This window comes from Eurosta solidaginis, chromosome 1 (assembly GCF_040869045.1).
Source record: "Eurosta solidaginis isolate ZX-2024a chromosome 1, ASM4086904v1, whole genome shotgun sequence".
Classification (NCBI taxonomy): domain Eukaryota; kingdom Metazoa; phylum Arthropoda; class Insecta; order Diptera; family Tephritidae; genus Eurosta; species Eurosta solidaginis.
The window spans coordinates 230,877,945-230,895,188 of NC_090319.1; the positions used below are offsets into that span (position 1 = coordinate 230,877,945).

Below are 17,244 nucleotides of genomic sequence, written 5' to 3' on the forward strand. Positions count from 1 at the left end.
TTAATTTTTCTTCGAGTTATGGCTCCTGAAACATAGAAAATTGCTTAGTCATAAAAGGGGTGGTGCCACGCCCATTTTTTTAAATTTGAAGTTTTTCCTATTTACTGCTATCAATCCACTTGGGAAATGAAATACCATTGATATAAAGGTCTTTTTTGCAAAGATATAGCTTATTTTTTTCGTCCACGACCCTTTTAAAAATCTTTTATATAAAAGTGGGCGTGGTCCTTAACCGATATCGTTAATTTTTCTTCAAAGCATTCCTTATAGTAAATGCAACCGCTCTGCCGAATTTTGTTACGATAGGTTTAACGGTTTTTGATTTATGATTAATAATATTTGTAAAATTGATTTTATCACAAGTGGTCGGTTCTACGCCCATTTTAAAAAAATTTTACAAATTTTTATCAAGAGTCTCAATATCAGTCGACATGTCAAATTTCTACATTCTAGGTGTATTATTTACTAAATTATCAGGTTTTTTGAGTTTTCCAAACCAATCTATTCTGGGTCCAGATAAGCTAGTGTACCAAATTTGGTGAAGATATCTCAATATTTACTCAAGTTATCGGACGGACAGACGGCTCAATCAAATGTTTTTTCGATACTGATGATTTTGATATATAGAAGTCTATATCTATCTCGATTCCTTTATACCTGTACAACCAACCGTTATTCAATCAAAGTTAATATAATATATGTGCAAAGCACGCTGAGTATAAAAAATTAAAATCGCGCTCATGTCATTTTAAATGTAAAATACAGTTTTAGAGATAAAATAGTGTTTAAGTGGATTATAACAGACTTAAAATGATGCTTAATTTAGAACCATGTTTAAACCAATAAAACTCTATTTTATTTCGACTATGAATTACTACGGGCTATTAATTTTAAATAATATACTTTCGACGATATAGCATTAAGGCATTGGTAATCGCCATACAAAGTAAGTGACTACACGCATATCTAATGTCATGGTATTCATTGTTTTGTTACGCAAACCGTTTCTGCCCATAATAGAATACGTGAGATCTACTGCGGCACGTGCGAGCTGTACTCACTAATTGTTTTTATTCTCTTGTCTTATATTAAATCGATGTTTTTGGTTGCGTAGATGGTTAAGCAAATGGTTGATTATCAGCATAAGTTGAACATAGTCGAACATTTTTTGTGCAGTGAGCGTGTGTACAGGATATGGTAGAATCACGACATTACTCGTAACTCCCTGCTCTGAGGTGTATAGTAAAACATCATTATCACTATCTTCATTAAAAACTTCAAATTGGCATGTATACAATGCTATCACATAGACAAACAACTTGATACTCCATTTATTGAGTTTACTGGGCATACATAATAGTGCAGCAAATGATAGATACCTCTTAAATCCATATAGGCAATTTGGATATCGAAAAGTAAAGAAATATATCAGAATGTCGATAGATTCTCGATTTCTGCAACGTTGCTTGTAAATTACGTATTTATGTCTGCTGAACGGGCTGCTCCATTGTTTTCTTCAACAATTAAAGCAATCAGTTTTATTGTATGACGCAACTTCGAGTTGCCGCGAAAGGCTTTTTCATTTACATATATTTTCATTGATCTCTGGGGTCATAAAATATTTGAGAATTAAGTGGATCCCTTGTCGATGATATTTAAGCTTGGTCCCGTATGGCCTATTGCTGATGGTCTAACCTGTAGTCCTGTGGGGCTAACAGTTGGTAAAGGTCAATGCGGTCTTATCGGCCTCTTATTGGCCTTTCTTGTAGTAGAGTTGTGGGATAAAGATGTAGCTTGAGAAGTAGATAAACGTAATTCAAGTAGTGTGGCGCTTGAGTCGGATACTTTATCTGCTGATTCAGATGTGGGGCTTTCTGGTTTTGAAGCTACTGTTCCTTCCCATATGGAATATTGAGATTACATCACAGTAAAGACCTCGTGGAAATGCATTCGAAGGAATTACCACGGCCGCACGTACCCCAGACTATATTTTTTGAGCTGTTGAGATTCTATTATTGTACATACTTCGAGGAAATATATGAAAAATCAATGACCTGCTGATGCCGGTCTCATGCCGGCATTTTCTGACAGAGCGGGTATGAAACTTGAACCATGCGGAATTGACCTAAAAGCTGAAAAAACATCATGAAATACATCACTTTTATGGCTAATATCACAAGTGACTTAGGAAGAAATGTAGATGTAGAGACTTTGACGCAGAATACAATCACGAATAAAGCCTCCATATAAACATTTTATCTGTAAGTGTCCTTTGAGAGACTTTTAATACGAAGAAGTACATTTTTTCTTTTGAGGCCCATTAAACGGTATTTAAGACCTTTTCATTTGGCGATTGAATTTAAAATTTATATGTATTTTTGAAAAGGTGAGAGGATATTAAACTGTAATCAAAAACTGTTTTCAATTTTTTTTCTCTGTAGGCCACTGTGGCCCGAGCTTGCACCTCCGATTTTCTTTTTGAACATGATTGGGGAATGCTTAAATATATACAATTTTACTGTAAGATGTGTTTATTAATTTATGAAATGGCTGAAATACGAAGAATTTGGAGAATGTACAAGGAACGGAAGTAGATAAAGAGACCATTATTTTCTAGCTTTGAAGAGCGAAATAAAAGCTGGGCAACAAATGACAGAAAATATCTCAGCATCTCCAGCATATACGTAGAAACGGTGCCACCGAATATTAGAACTTAACTGCCAGCACTGATGAGCGATCTCTCTCCACCTTTGGCCGACTAAAGTCATATCTTCACAGCAGGATGTTAAGAGAGTGTTTGGATGGATTGGCTTTAGTATTTTAATGGAGATATCACGGAAAATGAACCCTAATGGCACCCCTGTTGAAACAGCAAGTTTCATTGGACTCCCGTTAGAGGACATTGATGACAATTAGTCATTGGTCGCACCTATTGCATGGGGCGAAGCACTGCTCAAATATCAAAAACAACGTCAACGTGCATGAAATATTTGGTAGAAAGCAAAAGCAAACTGTCTTTTTTGCACATATAAGTTTTTATTAGTTTGACACTTTAATAATCCTTCTTATATTTACTTAAACTTGCACCAAAAAATTTGAAGTAGGTATACTTCCAAATATATCTTTAAGTTTTTGTTGATTTTTTTGCCTGTTCGTCCTGTGTATACTAAAAGTCACAAATTTTTCTACATATATCCGAGTTGAGTGAAATATAGAACAACAACAGTGTTTTAAAGAACATAAAAAATTCCAACTCAAATAATTCACTGGAAATCGCTATTCCCTTTATTTGACACTAGCTGGCCATGGTTGCGCGAGGCTTTGACACGCGCTTAGTATATATATCTATGTATCGATAGCTTAATTCAAAAAAGCCCTAAACAACAAATTTAAAATTTTCGAAAATCATTTTATTTTCACATCAAGCAGATTTGGCTTTTAAAAGTCGAATAACTCCAATGTTATTGGTTCCCGCACTTTAAAATGTTTACAGCGGGTATATTTTAACATATCTCACGAAAACCTCCAAAAACGCAGTGTCGAAAAACCTGTTGGTTAGGCCTTTGTGAATTAAGCTAACGGTTTGTAGAAATTACTTACGATGTATTTACATTGGTTCGGAAGTATTTCGATTTTCCATTTAGCGTTATTCCTACAGTAAAAACTCATATATATGAAAAGTTTTGTTGCATATGATTGCCTTTTGATTAATTTTTAAATTTTAGAGCGGAACAATATGGGCATGCAACGATCGTATTACCTAAAGCAATATCTAAATGCGGGAAATAATTTGTGGCACACAATTTTTTAATAACTCTGCTATCAATAACCTTCGCTGATGACGCATATTCGTAACAACCCGCTACATTGCAGCATTTCGTTCCTTATCATCGTTTTACTGCTGGTTCACGGTGCACGAACAGAAAGCCTACTCTACATGCAAGTGTCGAAATATATAAACTTCAATAAATGAATTTAAGATAGTATTGTTTAAGCTTTTTTTACCCAACTAGGAACGTTTTTCGTCTTAAATTGGCTGCTAAGCCAGAAATTGCTGAAAAATTAAGTAAGGTTACAAGGTTTTTATTTCTGAACTGTCAAATAAAACAGGTTAAGGTGGCCGCCAAAATTATCAATTAGCGTGCGAAAAACACAGCAAAACAAACATTTAGCAGTTTACCAAAATTTGACATTTCGCTTTACACTTGTTTAATTACATAACCAATTGAGAAATGTGAAAGATAGAATCGGCTGTTGCTCATCCTCTGAGCATATGTAAGAAGTGTTTTGTTGTACTTATCATTGTACTTCCACTCATTTTCATGGAAGAATGAGCACAAAGTTTTTTTATTTGAGAAGGACCGTGTTTTTGTTTTGTAAGAAGGGATATGCCCACAAGACTGTATAAAATGATTAAATAAAAACCGAAGTTTAATGGCTCCTGGCAGGATCGCCATATAAAATGATTAATGAGAATATGATGTTTATTGGTTCAATCATTACTAGTTTAAGTGATTGTCTTTATTTTGGAAATGCTTCTCATTTTATACAAGATATTCTTATTCTACTTATACCTGTTTACACTAATACTTATGAACTAAAATGTACATATTTCTTGTATGTAAAGTCAGCATATTGGATTGACCTTATTTCGGTAATTGAGTACATATGTGTGTATATGGCCAAACTGTATAAGTCACCGTAACCAATTGCCCGATATAAACAAATATGTGCAGTCAATGAATAAGTGCATTCTTAGCAATATGATATTAATAGTTCTTGACGTGTGAGGTCTGCATGTGTATAAATATGTAACGAACACTTGAATATAGTGAAAGCAGAACTAATTCTAAGGGCACATTACACCACCCGCCTTTGGAGAATGGTCATACATAACTTGTGCACCAATTATGTGTGACTATTCTTATTGACACTCAAGTGGGCTTGACGTAATTAAATTTTAAGTGTGCCGTTCTGTATTATTTTACGTTTAGTGACCCGTTTAACTTGCTTAGGTATACAAAATTGAAATTGTCTTTCGCATTCAATTGTTGTGTAGTCATTTTTGACAAGGAGATTGTTTGTTTATACGTTTTTTGTTTTTATTTGTTTACATTTGTATCCATTATGCTGACTTTCGTTTTTCATTCTTTATATTTGAACGTCTCATGCTGTTTTTTTTTCTTTGCATGTGTACATATTGAGTTGACATTTGTTTCTTTTTTTTTTTGTGCTTAGTGATAATTATGAGTAAAGTGGAATGCTTATAGTGAGATTGTTGTTTTTTTGTTTTTTGTTAAATTATTTTGGTTATTACTAGAGGTTTTACCGTGGTTTAAGCCTTTTCTTATAAATTATTATTTCCTTAAGTTTAATGGTCCTATCGTTATTTCCTATAATATGTGGTATTAATGTAAAATTGTTGTTTTTATCAATATTTTTTACTCTATAATGTCTATATTGAAATTATTTTCCTTTCCGACATTTCTGTTTTAAAGGGATTAAATGTAAAATTATTTTCCTATGATATTTTTTTTCTAAGGGAATTAAATTCTGGCAGGATCCGCATTTATCTTTCCATACAACGTTTAAGAGCAAACATATATGCGCACAATAAAACACGACAAATAAGTTCAAAGCCTAACATAATTCTTTATTTCCTCATGGTTTAAACAATTCCACCAAGGAGAGCTTCACCCTAAATACAGATGGTGACAAAACACGGCGGCCGCTACATCATTGAATTTGTGGTCGTTTGTGGCAATGCTGTACATAGTGTAAAAACTTAACTCGTAAATATTTCTGTGCTAATTTTTATTTTAAGAATCTATCTTTGTAGAGCTAAATGTACGATTGTTTATGGAGTTGTAGCCCAATATGCTAAGTAGTGTGCATCAATTCCAATTTACGAAATTTAAGACTTTGATTTAAAATATATATAGTTTGTAAAATTTTAAAGGCAATTTGTGGTGTAATTTTTCACTTTGGCTCGTATTTGAACTGAAGACATTTTCTTATGAATTAAAAGGTAGGAATGTTTTAAATATATATAACACAGAGTGAAGGCAAAAGTACAAATACCTTGGAAGGTTTGATATTTGTCTTATAGGAGTCGTTGAGGAGAGCACGAACCGGGAAAGAAGTTTTCCAAACACCTCCATCTTGAGCTATTGGTAAAAATCCGATTTTTCCTACATTTTATTACGTGGCTGACTGTGTGGGTGGTGAGGAGCGGCGGCAAGCAAGTATGCTTCCGGGCCCAGGCTAGCTCGTCGTCTTGGGCAGGTATTGCACCACCGACCTCCCCCGCAGCCACAGGAACAAAAAGGTTTCATACCTGCATATGTATAGGAAAGGAAGGAGAAGCTGAAAAAGATGTAAATATACGTATAGTTAGAAGGGGGAAAGCATAAGGGGAGAAAAAGGTGAGGCCTGTCCTGTCAGGTGGAGTCTACCCTCCCTCTGCAGTGCAACTTGCACCGCACCGTAGGCACTGTGCTGACTCCTTTTTACCTTACAGTGCCGCCAATCCTGACACTAGTCTGTCCTCTGTCACTCAGTCATTTTCCCTAAACACTCACTTTCACCTTACCTTGCCACGCACAAGCGCAGCACCAACACCAAACATAGGAATTTAGCCCTGCATGATCAAAAATGTATGTTTTCATCCATACATTTTATAATTTTATTAACAATTTAATTTTGCTTAAGTCTACCCCCTAGAGCTATCTAATTCATTGACTGAAAACAAATGATAATTGTAAAATTAAAAACCCGCTTAAAATTAACTTTTAAGAAAAAGCAAAATAAAATGTTAACATACGATTTCAATTAATTTGGATTCAATTCAATTCAAACGGTTTGTAAAGGCAAACAAAAAAAGTAAAAAAAAAGGAAAACGAGAGGTGAAGTTCCTTATACTATTAGAAAAAAAAGGTTTATGAACCGCCCTAATACGTTATCTTACTGACTACTATCTTAAAATCTACAGATATAAAATTCAAACCAAATAAAATAAGAGGGCGAACAAAAAAATTCAAGAACCCTAATCCCTGACCTACCGCAACCGCTCAAGTAAATATAAATCAATTTTGCACAAAGCAAAAGTAGGTCATCAAAGTAAAAGAAGTTATGTGTATATGAAAACAAAAGGTATGTATGTAAGTGCAAATGTATGTTTGTGACGCTTTTATGTATGTACATATGTTCGTTGCAATCTGTTTTTATTTTTCTTATTTGCTAATTCCTGTTCTATTTTTGCAAGAGCAGGAATCTGTGCATTCAACTAAACAGGTGTATTTTGATAAATTTTTATATTTCTGTCAAAACACTCACCAAGTCACTATTCGTATCCAACGGCGCCGCTGCAGTTGAGTAGCTGAAATAAAAATACTCAAACATACATATTTACATATGACCACGCTCAAACACCGATCAAGATCGATCGCTTACGATCTTGGCTAATGAGCGTATAGGATAGGTAGGTGGTAGCTGCCCTGATAAAGATAGCTCACTTGGACAACACGAAGGTCCGTTGTGATACCACATACACCAAAAATACCGGTGACTTAGATCTAGCTACTTAGAGAATCGTTGGGTAGCAACGATAAAGCTCCGAATGATACCGATCTCAACTTTGGATATATCCTCGGGAGATCCAAGTGAGTCGCGACCGAAGTACTTTCGCCTAGTTCTGGCAAAAGCTGGACAATCAAGCATAAAGTGATTTGGTGATTCCACCTCATCATCCTCCATACAGCTGCAGCAGGATGGAGTTTCCAGTATATTGAGGCGTACCGCATGGATACCCATGGGACAGTGCCCTGTCAAAACCCCAATGACCATTGATAGGTGAGCCTTAGTGAACCCAATTATTTCAGCAGACCTCCTGCCATCCACTTTTGGCCAGAAAGATCTTGCTACCCTGCAAGACGTGGTATCCGCCCAACGTTTGCTGCGCTGATTCGAGGTCCAGCTATGGAGGAGCAATCCACAGGTGGCCAGCGGGATCCCGAAATCCCTACAACCATCTTCATCCGGTTCAGTTGTACCGATGTGGGCTAAGGGATCCGTTTGACATTTACCCGGGATATCACTATGGCCCGGGACCCAGATAATCTTAATTGTAAAATAATTCGATGCAATCGCAAGCGAGGTCAGGCACTCCCAGACCACCCTCGATCGCACTGGGTATATGTTCAGCATGACGTTCAGTGCCAAGGTAGGTGTTGTTCTGAGAGCGCCACTGATACCGATCAGCGCCGTCCGTTGCACTGACACTAACATTTTGGAGGTGCTCGCCGTGTCCAGTGCTTTCCACCAGACCAGCACCCCATATAGCAGAATCGGTTTGACCACCATCTCATAAAGCCAGTATACTATTCTTGGCGAGAGTCCCCATCTCTTTCCGATAGCTCCTCTGCAGCAGTGCAAGGCAATGGCGGCCTTCCTGGCCCGATCTTCCACATTGGGTCTCCAGGACAGTTTCTTGTCCAAAACAATCCCCAAATATTTAACCCTATCAGAAAGTACCAACGGTACCCCTCCAATCGAGGGAGTTCTGAAATCGGGCATCTTATATCTCATTGTGAAAAGGACCAATTCCGTTTTTCCCGGGTTGATCGCCAACCCACATGATTCATCCCACCTAGCCACAGTATGCAGGTAGCCCTGCAGAACATCGCGCAGGGTGCCCAGAAATTTGCCTCTGACTAGGATAGCGAGGTCATCTGCATAGGCAACCACCCGACAACCATTGGCTTTCAGCTCCACAAGAAGCTCGTTGACTACCACAACCCAGAGGAGAGGAGATAGGACACCCCCTGTGGCGTGCCCCTGCACACCTTCCTCTTAATTATGGCCCCTCCCCCCTCCGCTGCGACAATTCTGCCGCATAGAAGTTTGCTAATAAATTCAACCAGAGCCATTTCGACTCCTAAACCCACCAGAGATCTTTCGATTGCCCCCGGTAAGACATTGTTAAAAGCTCCCTCGATGTCTAGAAAGGCACCCAGAGCATACTCTTTGTGTTCTAGGGACCCTTCTATTTGCTTTACAATCGAATGGAGAGCCGTTTCCGTCGATCTGCCCTTGCAGTACGCATGCTGTGAAGCCGACAGTAACCCCCGGGGTATCCTTTCACGTAGGTACAGGTCAATCAACCGCTCAAACGTCTTAAGAAGAAACGACGAGAGACTGATTGGCCTGAAATCCTTAGGTGATACATGAGAGCTTCTGCCGGCCTTCGGAATGAAAATAACCCTAACCGTGTGCCAAGACTTCGGGATATAGTTAAGCCTGAGGCAGTTAGTATATATGATGGCCAACCAGCGGCAGGAAATCCCCAAAGACCTTTGAAGCTGCGCAGGAATGCTTCCATCCGGGCCCGGAGACTTATAGGGCTTGAAAGACCCTATAGCCCAGGTTATTTGACTTTCCCGTATTGGAATGGCAGGCACTTCTGCATGGCCAACGATCGCCGACCATGCAGGCTTAGATCCCTGCGCAACTGGGACATCGGGAAAATGATTGTCCAGTAAAAGCCTTAGGGACTCCTCGCTACTCATCGACCAGTCCCCACCATCATCTCTCAGATACCCCAGAGGAGCGGGGTTCCTAGAGAGTATTTTGCTAAACCTCGCGGATTCATTGCAGCCTTCTACGTTTTCGCAGAAGCTTCGCCATGCATCTCGCTTGGCTATCATTATTTCATATTTATAAATCCCCGACTCACCTTATAGAGCTCCCAGTCCGAGGGTAATTTACTCCTTCTGGCTCTGTTGAAGATCCTCCGACTGGACGCTCTTAGGTCGTCAAGAGAATCCGACCACCAGGGCGGCTTTCCCTTCCCCCTGTAAGTTTTCAATGAGCAGGACAGCTGAAAGGCGCTATTGCTTGCCGAGGTGAAGTTTTCCACCAGAACGTCTATCTCAGATTCGGACAGGCCCGAACTAATGATAGGCACCGCAGGCAGTAGCTCTCCCAGCTTCCTACAATACAAGTCCCAGTTAGTACTTTTAGGGTTCCTAAAAGATATTTTACGGGACGTTCTTCGTTCACTGAGAACTGAATATATCGGTGATCCGAGAAGGAGTGCTCGTTGAGAACCCTCCATCCAGATATCCGACCTTCCAGTTCTCTACTAACCAGGGTGAGGTCCAGGACCTCCTCCCTTACCGCAGTAATAAAAGTCGGGTCATTCCCCCTATTACATATACAAAGTCCCTCATCTACAATAAAAGTAAATAAAGACTCACCTCTAGTGTTGGTATCCGAGCTTCCCCAAATGCTATGATGGGCATTAGCATCGGCACCGATGATCACGTCAACACCTCTCCGCCTTGCTTCAGCTGTGATTTCACCCAGTATCGCAGGTGGTGGTCCCTCTACGTCCCCGTGGGGCATGTACGCTGAGACCACCCACATTTCATTACTTCCTCGCTCGAAGCAGACCGTGGTTACGTCAGCATTGCTGAAATTAGAGCAAATAAAAGCTTTAATCTCTTTTTTAATAAGCACACAGGATCTAGGCCTATTTGCCTCCCCATGCACCAAGTTGTTGAATTTTCCAGTCCTTAATCCAGAAATCTTACTGCGTATGAGCGTATAGATAGTAATAAATTTATAGTCGTGATGGCAATATGAAAAAAACGTGGGTAAAAAAAACTCGTAAAAAACAAACAGATATGCAAAAAAATTTAACAATTTTATGTTGGTACTTATAAGCAAACCCCTAATGTTAAGTGCCGGAAGGATAAGGGTAAGTTTGCCGGAAGCGTTCTGGCAAATACATGTAAGTGCAATTTGTACAAACCAAAAAATAAAATATTAACTATTCAAAATTCCATAATTTCGAGTTAGTGGCGGTCTAACCGAAATGGAACAAACAAAAGTATGTGCGGAAGTGGAACTATAGGCAGAGCACACCGATAAAGATCAGTGTACTCTGAATATAGTAAATAACCGCAAAAACGAATACAAAGAATCAAAACTAAAAGAATCCAAATGAATGTCAAAAATAGAGAAAATTGCAAATGAAAAATTAATCAAAGAAACTTTAAAAAGAGCAGAGTGAAATGTATAATTAAAGAAAAATTCCAAAAAAAAAAACAAAGTGAAATATTAGGTAGCAAAAATAACTTAGCCAGATTTTTAAGCTAATAACCACAAGCCCTTGTTTTTCCCCCAACCCTTTTCCTACCAAAAATTGTAAATAAAAAAAAAAAGAAAATACCTATGTGAGTAAACATACTTGTAAAAAAAGATATAATGCAAAAAATACAAAAAAAAAACAGACCAATTTGCTGGAAACAATAGAAATTTATTGAAATTAAGGTTTGACGATTATTTCTGCTGCTGCCGTTGTGGTGTGTTGTTGTTGTTGGCCTATGGTGGCTGACCGATCTGATGAAGATAGATTATGTTGAGCTGGTCCGTGGACGGAGATGGTGTTGTTGTGGTTGTTGTTGCTGTGACGATATATCGCCGGTACAAAATATGTGTCCGCCAATAAAAGTGTTTGTTGTTGTTACCGCCGTCTGTGTCACAGGTGGAAGTTGCGGTTGTCAGTAATTCATATACGTATTGTTGATGTGGTCGGCGTTGCGCCGCCGATGGAAACAAAAATGTGGTGTTGTTGTAGACGTTTGGTGCCGTCGGAAAGCAAATGTGTGTAGTTTTTGTAGCGTGGTGTGCCGTCGGAGAACTCAAATGTGTGTATTGTGGTGAAAGCGAATGGTAGTTTTTGTGGTAGGTGTATTCAAGGTATGTTTGAGTTCTAGGCCAATATATACATATGTTTATTAAAATACAGCAAATGTGTTTAAAAAATGTATATATATTTGTCGAATGGTTTGTCTTGCCAATATTTCGACTTCAATCTGAAGTCATCTTCAGGACTGAAAAAACAAAAAAAATTTATTGAGACATAGGTACATACATACATAATTATACAATTTTCGCAAGTGCCAACTTACACTTATGACTGCACCTGATCGACTAACTTTATATTTTATATTTTAACAATATTTTAATAAAATATAAAGTTAGTCAACCAGGTGCAGTCATAAGTGTAAGTTGGTACTTGCGATAATTGTATAATTATGTATGTATGTACCTATGTCTCAATAAATGTTTTTCGTTTTTTCAGTCCTGAAGATGACTTCAGATTGAAGTCGAAATATTGGCAAGACAAACCATTCGACAAATATATATACATTGTTTAAACATATTTGCTGTATTTTAATAAACATATGTATATATTGGCCTAGAGCTTAAACATACCTTGAATATATTAACTAAAAGGCCGGAATACAAGAAAGTAAAATTTTAACAAAAAATGTAATATCTTTACAGTATATAAGTAAATTATGTCAACATTCAACTCCAGTAATGATATGGTGCAACAAAATACAAAAATAAAAGAAATTTTCAAAATGGGCGTCGCTCCGCCCTTTTTCATTTAATTTGTCTAGAATACTTACAATGCCATAAGTCGAACAAAAATTAACCAATCCATGTGAAATTTTGTAAGGGCATAGCTTCTATGACGTTAACTGTTTTCTGTGAAAATGGGCGAAATCGGATGAAGCCACTCCCATTTTTATACACAGTCGGCCGTCTATCCTTCCGCTCGGCCGTTGACACGATAACTTCAGCAAAAATTGATATATCTCTACTAAACTTAGTTCACGTACTTATTTGAATTCACTTTATCTTGGTATTAAAAATGGGCGAAATCAGGCTATGACCACGCCCACTTTTTCGATATCGAAAATTCCATAATTCTATGCCAAATTCGAAAAAAGGGATGAAACATGGTGATTGGAATGGTTTTTTGACGCAAAATATAACTTTAGAAAAAACTTTGTAAAATGGGTGTGACACCTATCATATTAAGTACAGGAAAATAAAAAAGTTCTGCAGGGCGAAATCAAAATCCCTTGGAATCATGGCATGCATACTGTTCGTGGTATTATATATATACATAAATTAGCGGTACGCGACAGATGATGTTCTGGGTCACCCAGGTTCATTTTGATCGATATCTCGGAAACGCCTTTACATATACAACTAAGGGCCACTCCCTTTTAAAACCCTGTTGTGTTGTTGTTGTAGCAGTGCTTCGCCCCATCCAATAGGTGCGACCGATTACAAATTGTCATCAATATCCTCTAACGGGAGTCCAAGGAAACTTGCTGTTTCAACAGGGGCGGACCATAATGTGAGGGGTGTTAGAGGCGTTGGTTCCACATTAAAATTAAAGATATGGTTGGTGTCATGTGGGGACACAATGCAAGCGGGGCATACATTTTGTATGTCGGGGTTGATTCTGGACAGGTAAGAGTTTAACCTGTTACAGTATCCAGATCGAAGTTGAGCTAGAGTGACTCGCGTTTCCCTGGGGAGTGTGCGTTCCTCTTCCGAAAGATTTGGGTACTGTTCTTTGAGTACTGGATTCACGGCATAAAGGTCCGATGGCTGTTGGTGGAGTTCCTAAGGACCTGCTTGTGTTGTTTTCTTCTTACGGCTGAGTTCTCAGGTGCCGTATTTCCTCATAATGCTATCGGAGATGACTCCTTAAGCCCCTGGGCAGTGTTGGCTCATCAATCAGATGTCTGTTGGGATGCCCAGGTTTCTGGGTATTCAACAGGAACTGTTTGGTTAGCATCTCATTTCTCTCCCTGATGGGGATTTTTCTCGCCTCATTATGTAGATGGTGTTCTGGGGACATAGGAAGACAGCCCGTGGCGGTTCAGGAGAGCAGTATTTTGGCAGGCCTGTAGCTTCTTTCAGTGTGTAGTTTTTAGGCTTGGCGACCATATAGGGGACGCGTAGCATGCAATCGGCTCTCCAATTGCTTTGTAAGTGGTAATGAGTGTTTCTTTGTCTTTTCCTAAAGTACTGCCAGCAAGAGATTTCAGGATTTGTTACGGCTCTGGATTTTCGTACAATTAAGGCTGCATTCTCACCAATATGTATATCCTGATCAAACGTCACACCCAAAATTTTGGGTTGCGGACAGTCGGCAGCGTAGTGTCATCGAAGTGGGTGTTCAAAATGGTCGACATTTGGGACGTCCATGTTGTAAATAAAGTCGCAGAGGATTTAGTAGGTGATAATACCAGGTTTCGCGATGCGAAAAAACTGGAAAGATCAGGGAAGTAGCCGTTTATTCTGTTGAAAAGCTCAACGATCTGTGGGCCCGGGCCTGTGGCCATTATTGTGCAGTCATCGGCGTAGGAAACGATAGTAACTCCTTCTGGTGGCGAAGGTAGGTTTGATATGTAGAAGTTAAACAAAAGTGGGATAGGACACCACCCTCTGGCACCCCTTGTTCGATTCTTCTTGGTTTTGATGTTTCGTTTCTAAATTGCACCGATGCCTGCCGACCATGTGAGGGGTATATGCGCCAAGTGAATCACACTGGGTATGCGGATACCAAACTAGTTATCATTTATATGTATAATGGTAACTGGTATAGCCAATGTAGATCAAAGAGCGCACGATCACAGCATTGATGACATAGCTGATACATATCCGACGCTCGTCAACCTTCTCTATACCGTACACGAATACAAAAAATTAATTATAACTTTATTGAAAGATTTGCCTGATATAGTAGGTAATGATGTAGACGACCTAACCCATAAGTATACAGACAGAATCATAATGATGAGTAAGTGATGCATATCTGTTGGAAAGCCTAAATAAATCCTACGAAGCACGTAGTTTGGATAAAATGTTATGTTCAAACCACTTTTATAATGTAGCGATAATTTTATGGAACCCAAAAAGATCGGACCAATATGATATTTTTCTAATGCCAACTAAGGGTTTTGGTGCTTTCGTGAAGGGAATAAATTACATAACCCAGCCGAAGACAAGGACATCCTTGATTGCTTTGGTAAATATTGCAGTTTTCTTTTTTTCTATAACCACATAATACAAATGTACATACACACATACATGGGTGCATAATACCTGCTTATAGTTTTAAGAATAACAATGAGTCGAGACCGCTAAATCGGATGACTGTACCGTTTTTCATTTAACTAAGAATGCGTAGAAAAAAAAAGACGACCGCAGAGGTTATAAAAGGAGAATATTTGGGAAAACGGGGATTGTCTTTAAAGCTTCAGTATGCAAGTGAGCTGGTGGACGATGAGTCCAATGCAAGTGATACGGTGATATGTTCAAGTCGGGCGAGATGAAAAATCAAATTAAGTTTCTGATACCACATGTGTTCGAGATTGCTCCCCGCTCAAAGTGATATATGTGCTAATTTTTATTTTTATTTATCGTGGTAATGACATATAATTGAGAAAAGACCAAAAAGTGCATTCTTTCAATTTCACTAATTGGAACTATATAATGTTGTTCAAACCGTATTACTCAGCTCAAAGAAGAAAAATGTGCCACCATTAAAAAGGGAAGCACAGGGATGATCCCGTAATTCGGTCGTCATATAGACCAAGATTCAATCACGGAGAATGACCAACCTGGATGTCCCAGCCGGAGCAGAAGGCGTGCTTATAGATTTTTTTTTGTCTTACCCAATTAATGCTTCTTTTCGTAAAAATTAAAGAAATAAATATGTGGAATTGTTTAGTTCGTATAGGGTTGTGTATTAATACTTCTTAGCAGTGACTGCCAAAAGAAAAAAAGAAAAAGTTTCTACTATACAATTAGAGATTTGCGCTTGTACTTGAAATAGTAGGAAAAAAAGAAAAAGTAAAAACCGTTTTTGTGCATACAGTACGTTTATTAGTTGTGAAGAAAAAAAAATGTCGATTTTACATTTTATATTTCAAGGCGTTAGACCGCTAAATTTTAGAATGAAATATGAATCTCAGCGGTTTTTTTCTTATTTGTGCGAATCCCGAATCTGCTTAACAAATTGGTTTATACATGCGTCACTCTCGAACTTCTAAGTTATCATTAAACCTACCGATGAAACATGTTCGACGTATAACATCAACATCATCATCGTCGTTGGGCCCTTCGCCGATGCTGCTTGTATGATGGTAAGTGAAACGTTAGAATTTCATATAATTGATCATATAGTTTTGCTAACACATATGTGTGTATGTATATACATGCCTAATCGTTGGTAAATTTTTGCGCGGGAGCATTACGCATGTACGTACATACATATGTGCACCTTCTTAGATACCTTTTATTATGAGGGTACGAGGTTGGATAGTGAAATCTGTAATTCGCCTTTAGTTTTATTTTAAATTTGTGTGTTCGGGATAAAATTTCTAAAACCCTTTATAAATGTACAAGGAACTTACTGTAGGCTCATTTCATGAAATCTTGTTTGAATTAAAACTTATGATAGTAGAAACTTTAACGAAACAAACAGGTTAAGCTTAGACGTACGAAAAGAGGAGAATAGGCTATGTAAAATTTAAATTATAATAAATTCAAATTATCTATATAGTGAAATCTGAAGTAGGTAAATGTCTAAGTTAAAATTGTTGTTCCAGTCAGATTCAGAAATATGTAAATCATGAACTTAAATTTTCGTATAAGTAAAATCAGAAATGTATAGATTTTGATGGTAATGAATTAAAGATTGTCAGTATAAGTAAAATCAGAAATGTATAGATTCTGATGATAATGAATTAAATATTGTCTCTATAGTAAACTCAGAAATATGCCTTTTGAGTAATTTTTTAATTGACGACGAAATGTAGAGATTGGCTATGGTAAGTTAGAGGAAATTTGACTTGGGTTAATGGAACGAAATGCGAACCATTAACAGGTAGGGGGTTACGACCGAGGGAGCATCTACACCTTCTGCTTCCCTCATCGAAATGTTGTTGGAGTTGGCTTCCGAAATTCTTTTTTTGTTAGGAACCACATCCAGTAAGTATATCCATGTCGCTGCGTAAGTTTTGGTTCCCTGTGTTTGTTTTTTTTTCTTTCGCTGGATATCTTTTCAACCCTGCATACATTTATATTTTTGTATGGCTTTCGCTGCATGCTACAAGGCAAGCCCACGCCCATTTTCCCTGAGCCACGCTGAAGCAACGCTAGGTATGCAGACCCGCTTTGAAAGCATGCACCTACAATTTAATCCCTCTTATTTAGCAGCCATTTAGGAGAGAGCCGTTACAACCACCCAGATAATTTGCGGTCCACCTTTTAAGACATGTGGAAGGGCAGACCCTTCCAGGTCTTGCATTAACGTGCCATGGTTGACCGTATCAAAAGCTTTTGATAGGTCGAGAGCAACGA

At 38.1% G+C, this 17,244-nt stretch overlaps 1 protein-coding gene across 4 annotated transcripts in view; it reads left to right on the top strand.

Moving 5' to 3' along the window:
- Pxd (Peroxidase) overlaps positions 1–17,244 on the top strand; it is a 1,822,298-nt gene that overhangs the window by 25,546 nt on the left and 1,779,508 nt on the right. The window contains exon 1 of one of the 4 annotated variants that reach the window (XM_067760234.1): positions 14,720–16,025. The exons of 1 other annotated variant lie outside the window; for it this stretch is intronic. In XM_067760234.1, the coding sequence (XP_067616335.1) occupies positions 16,020–16,025 (6 nt within the window). In that variant the 5' untranslated portion in view covers positions 14,720–16,019. Of the gene's footprint in view, positions 1–14,719; positions 16,026–17,244 lie in introns of those variants that run through there. 2 more of the 4 variants (XM_067760233.1, XM_067760231.1) reach the window with 2 other exon arrangements.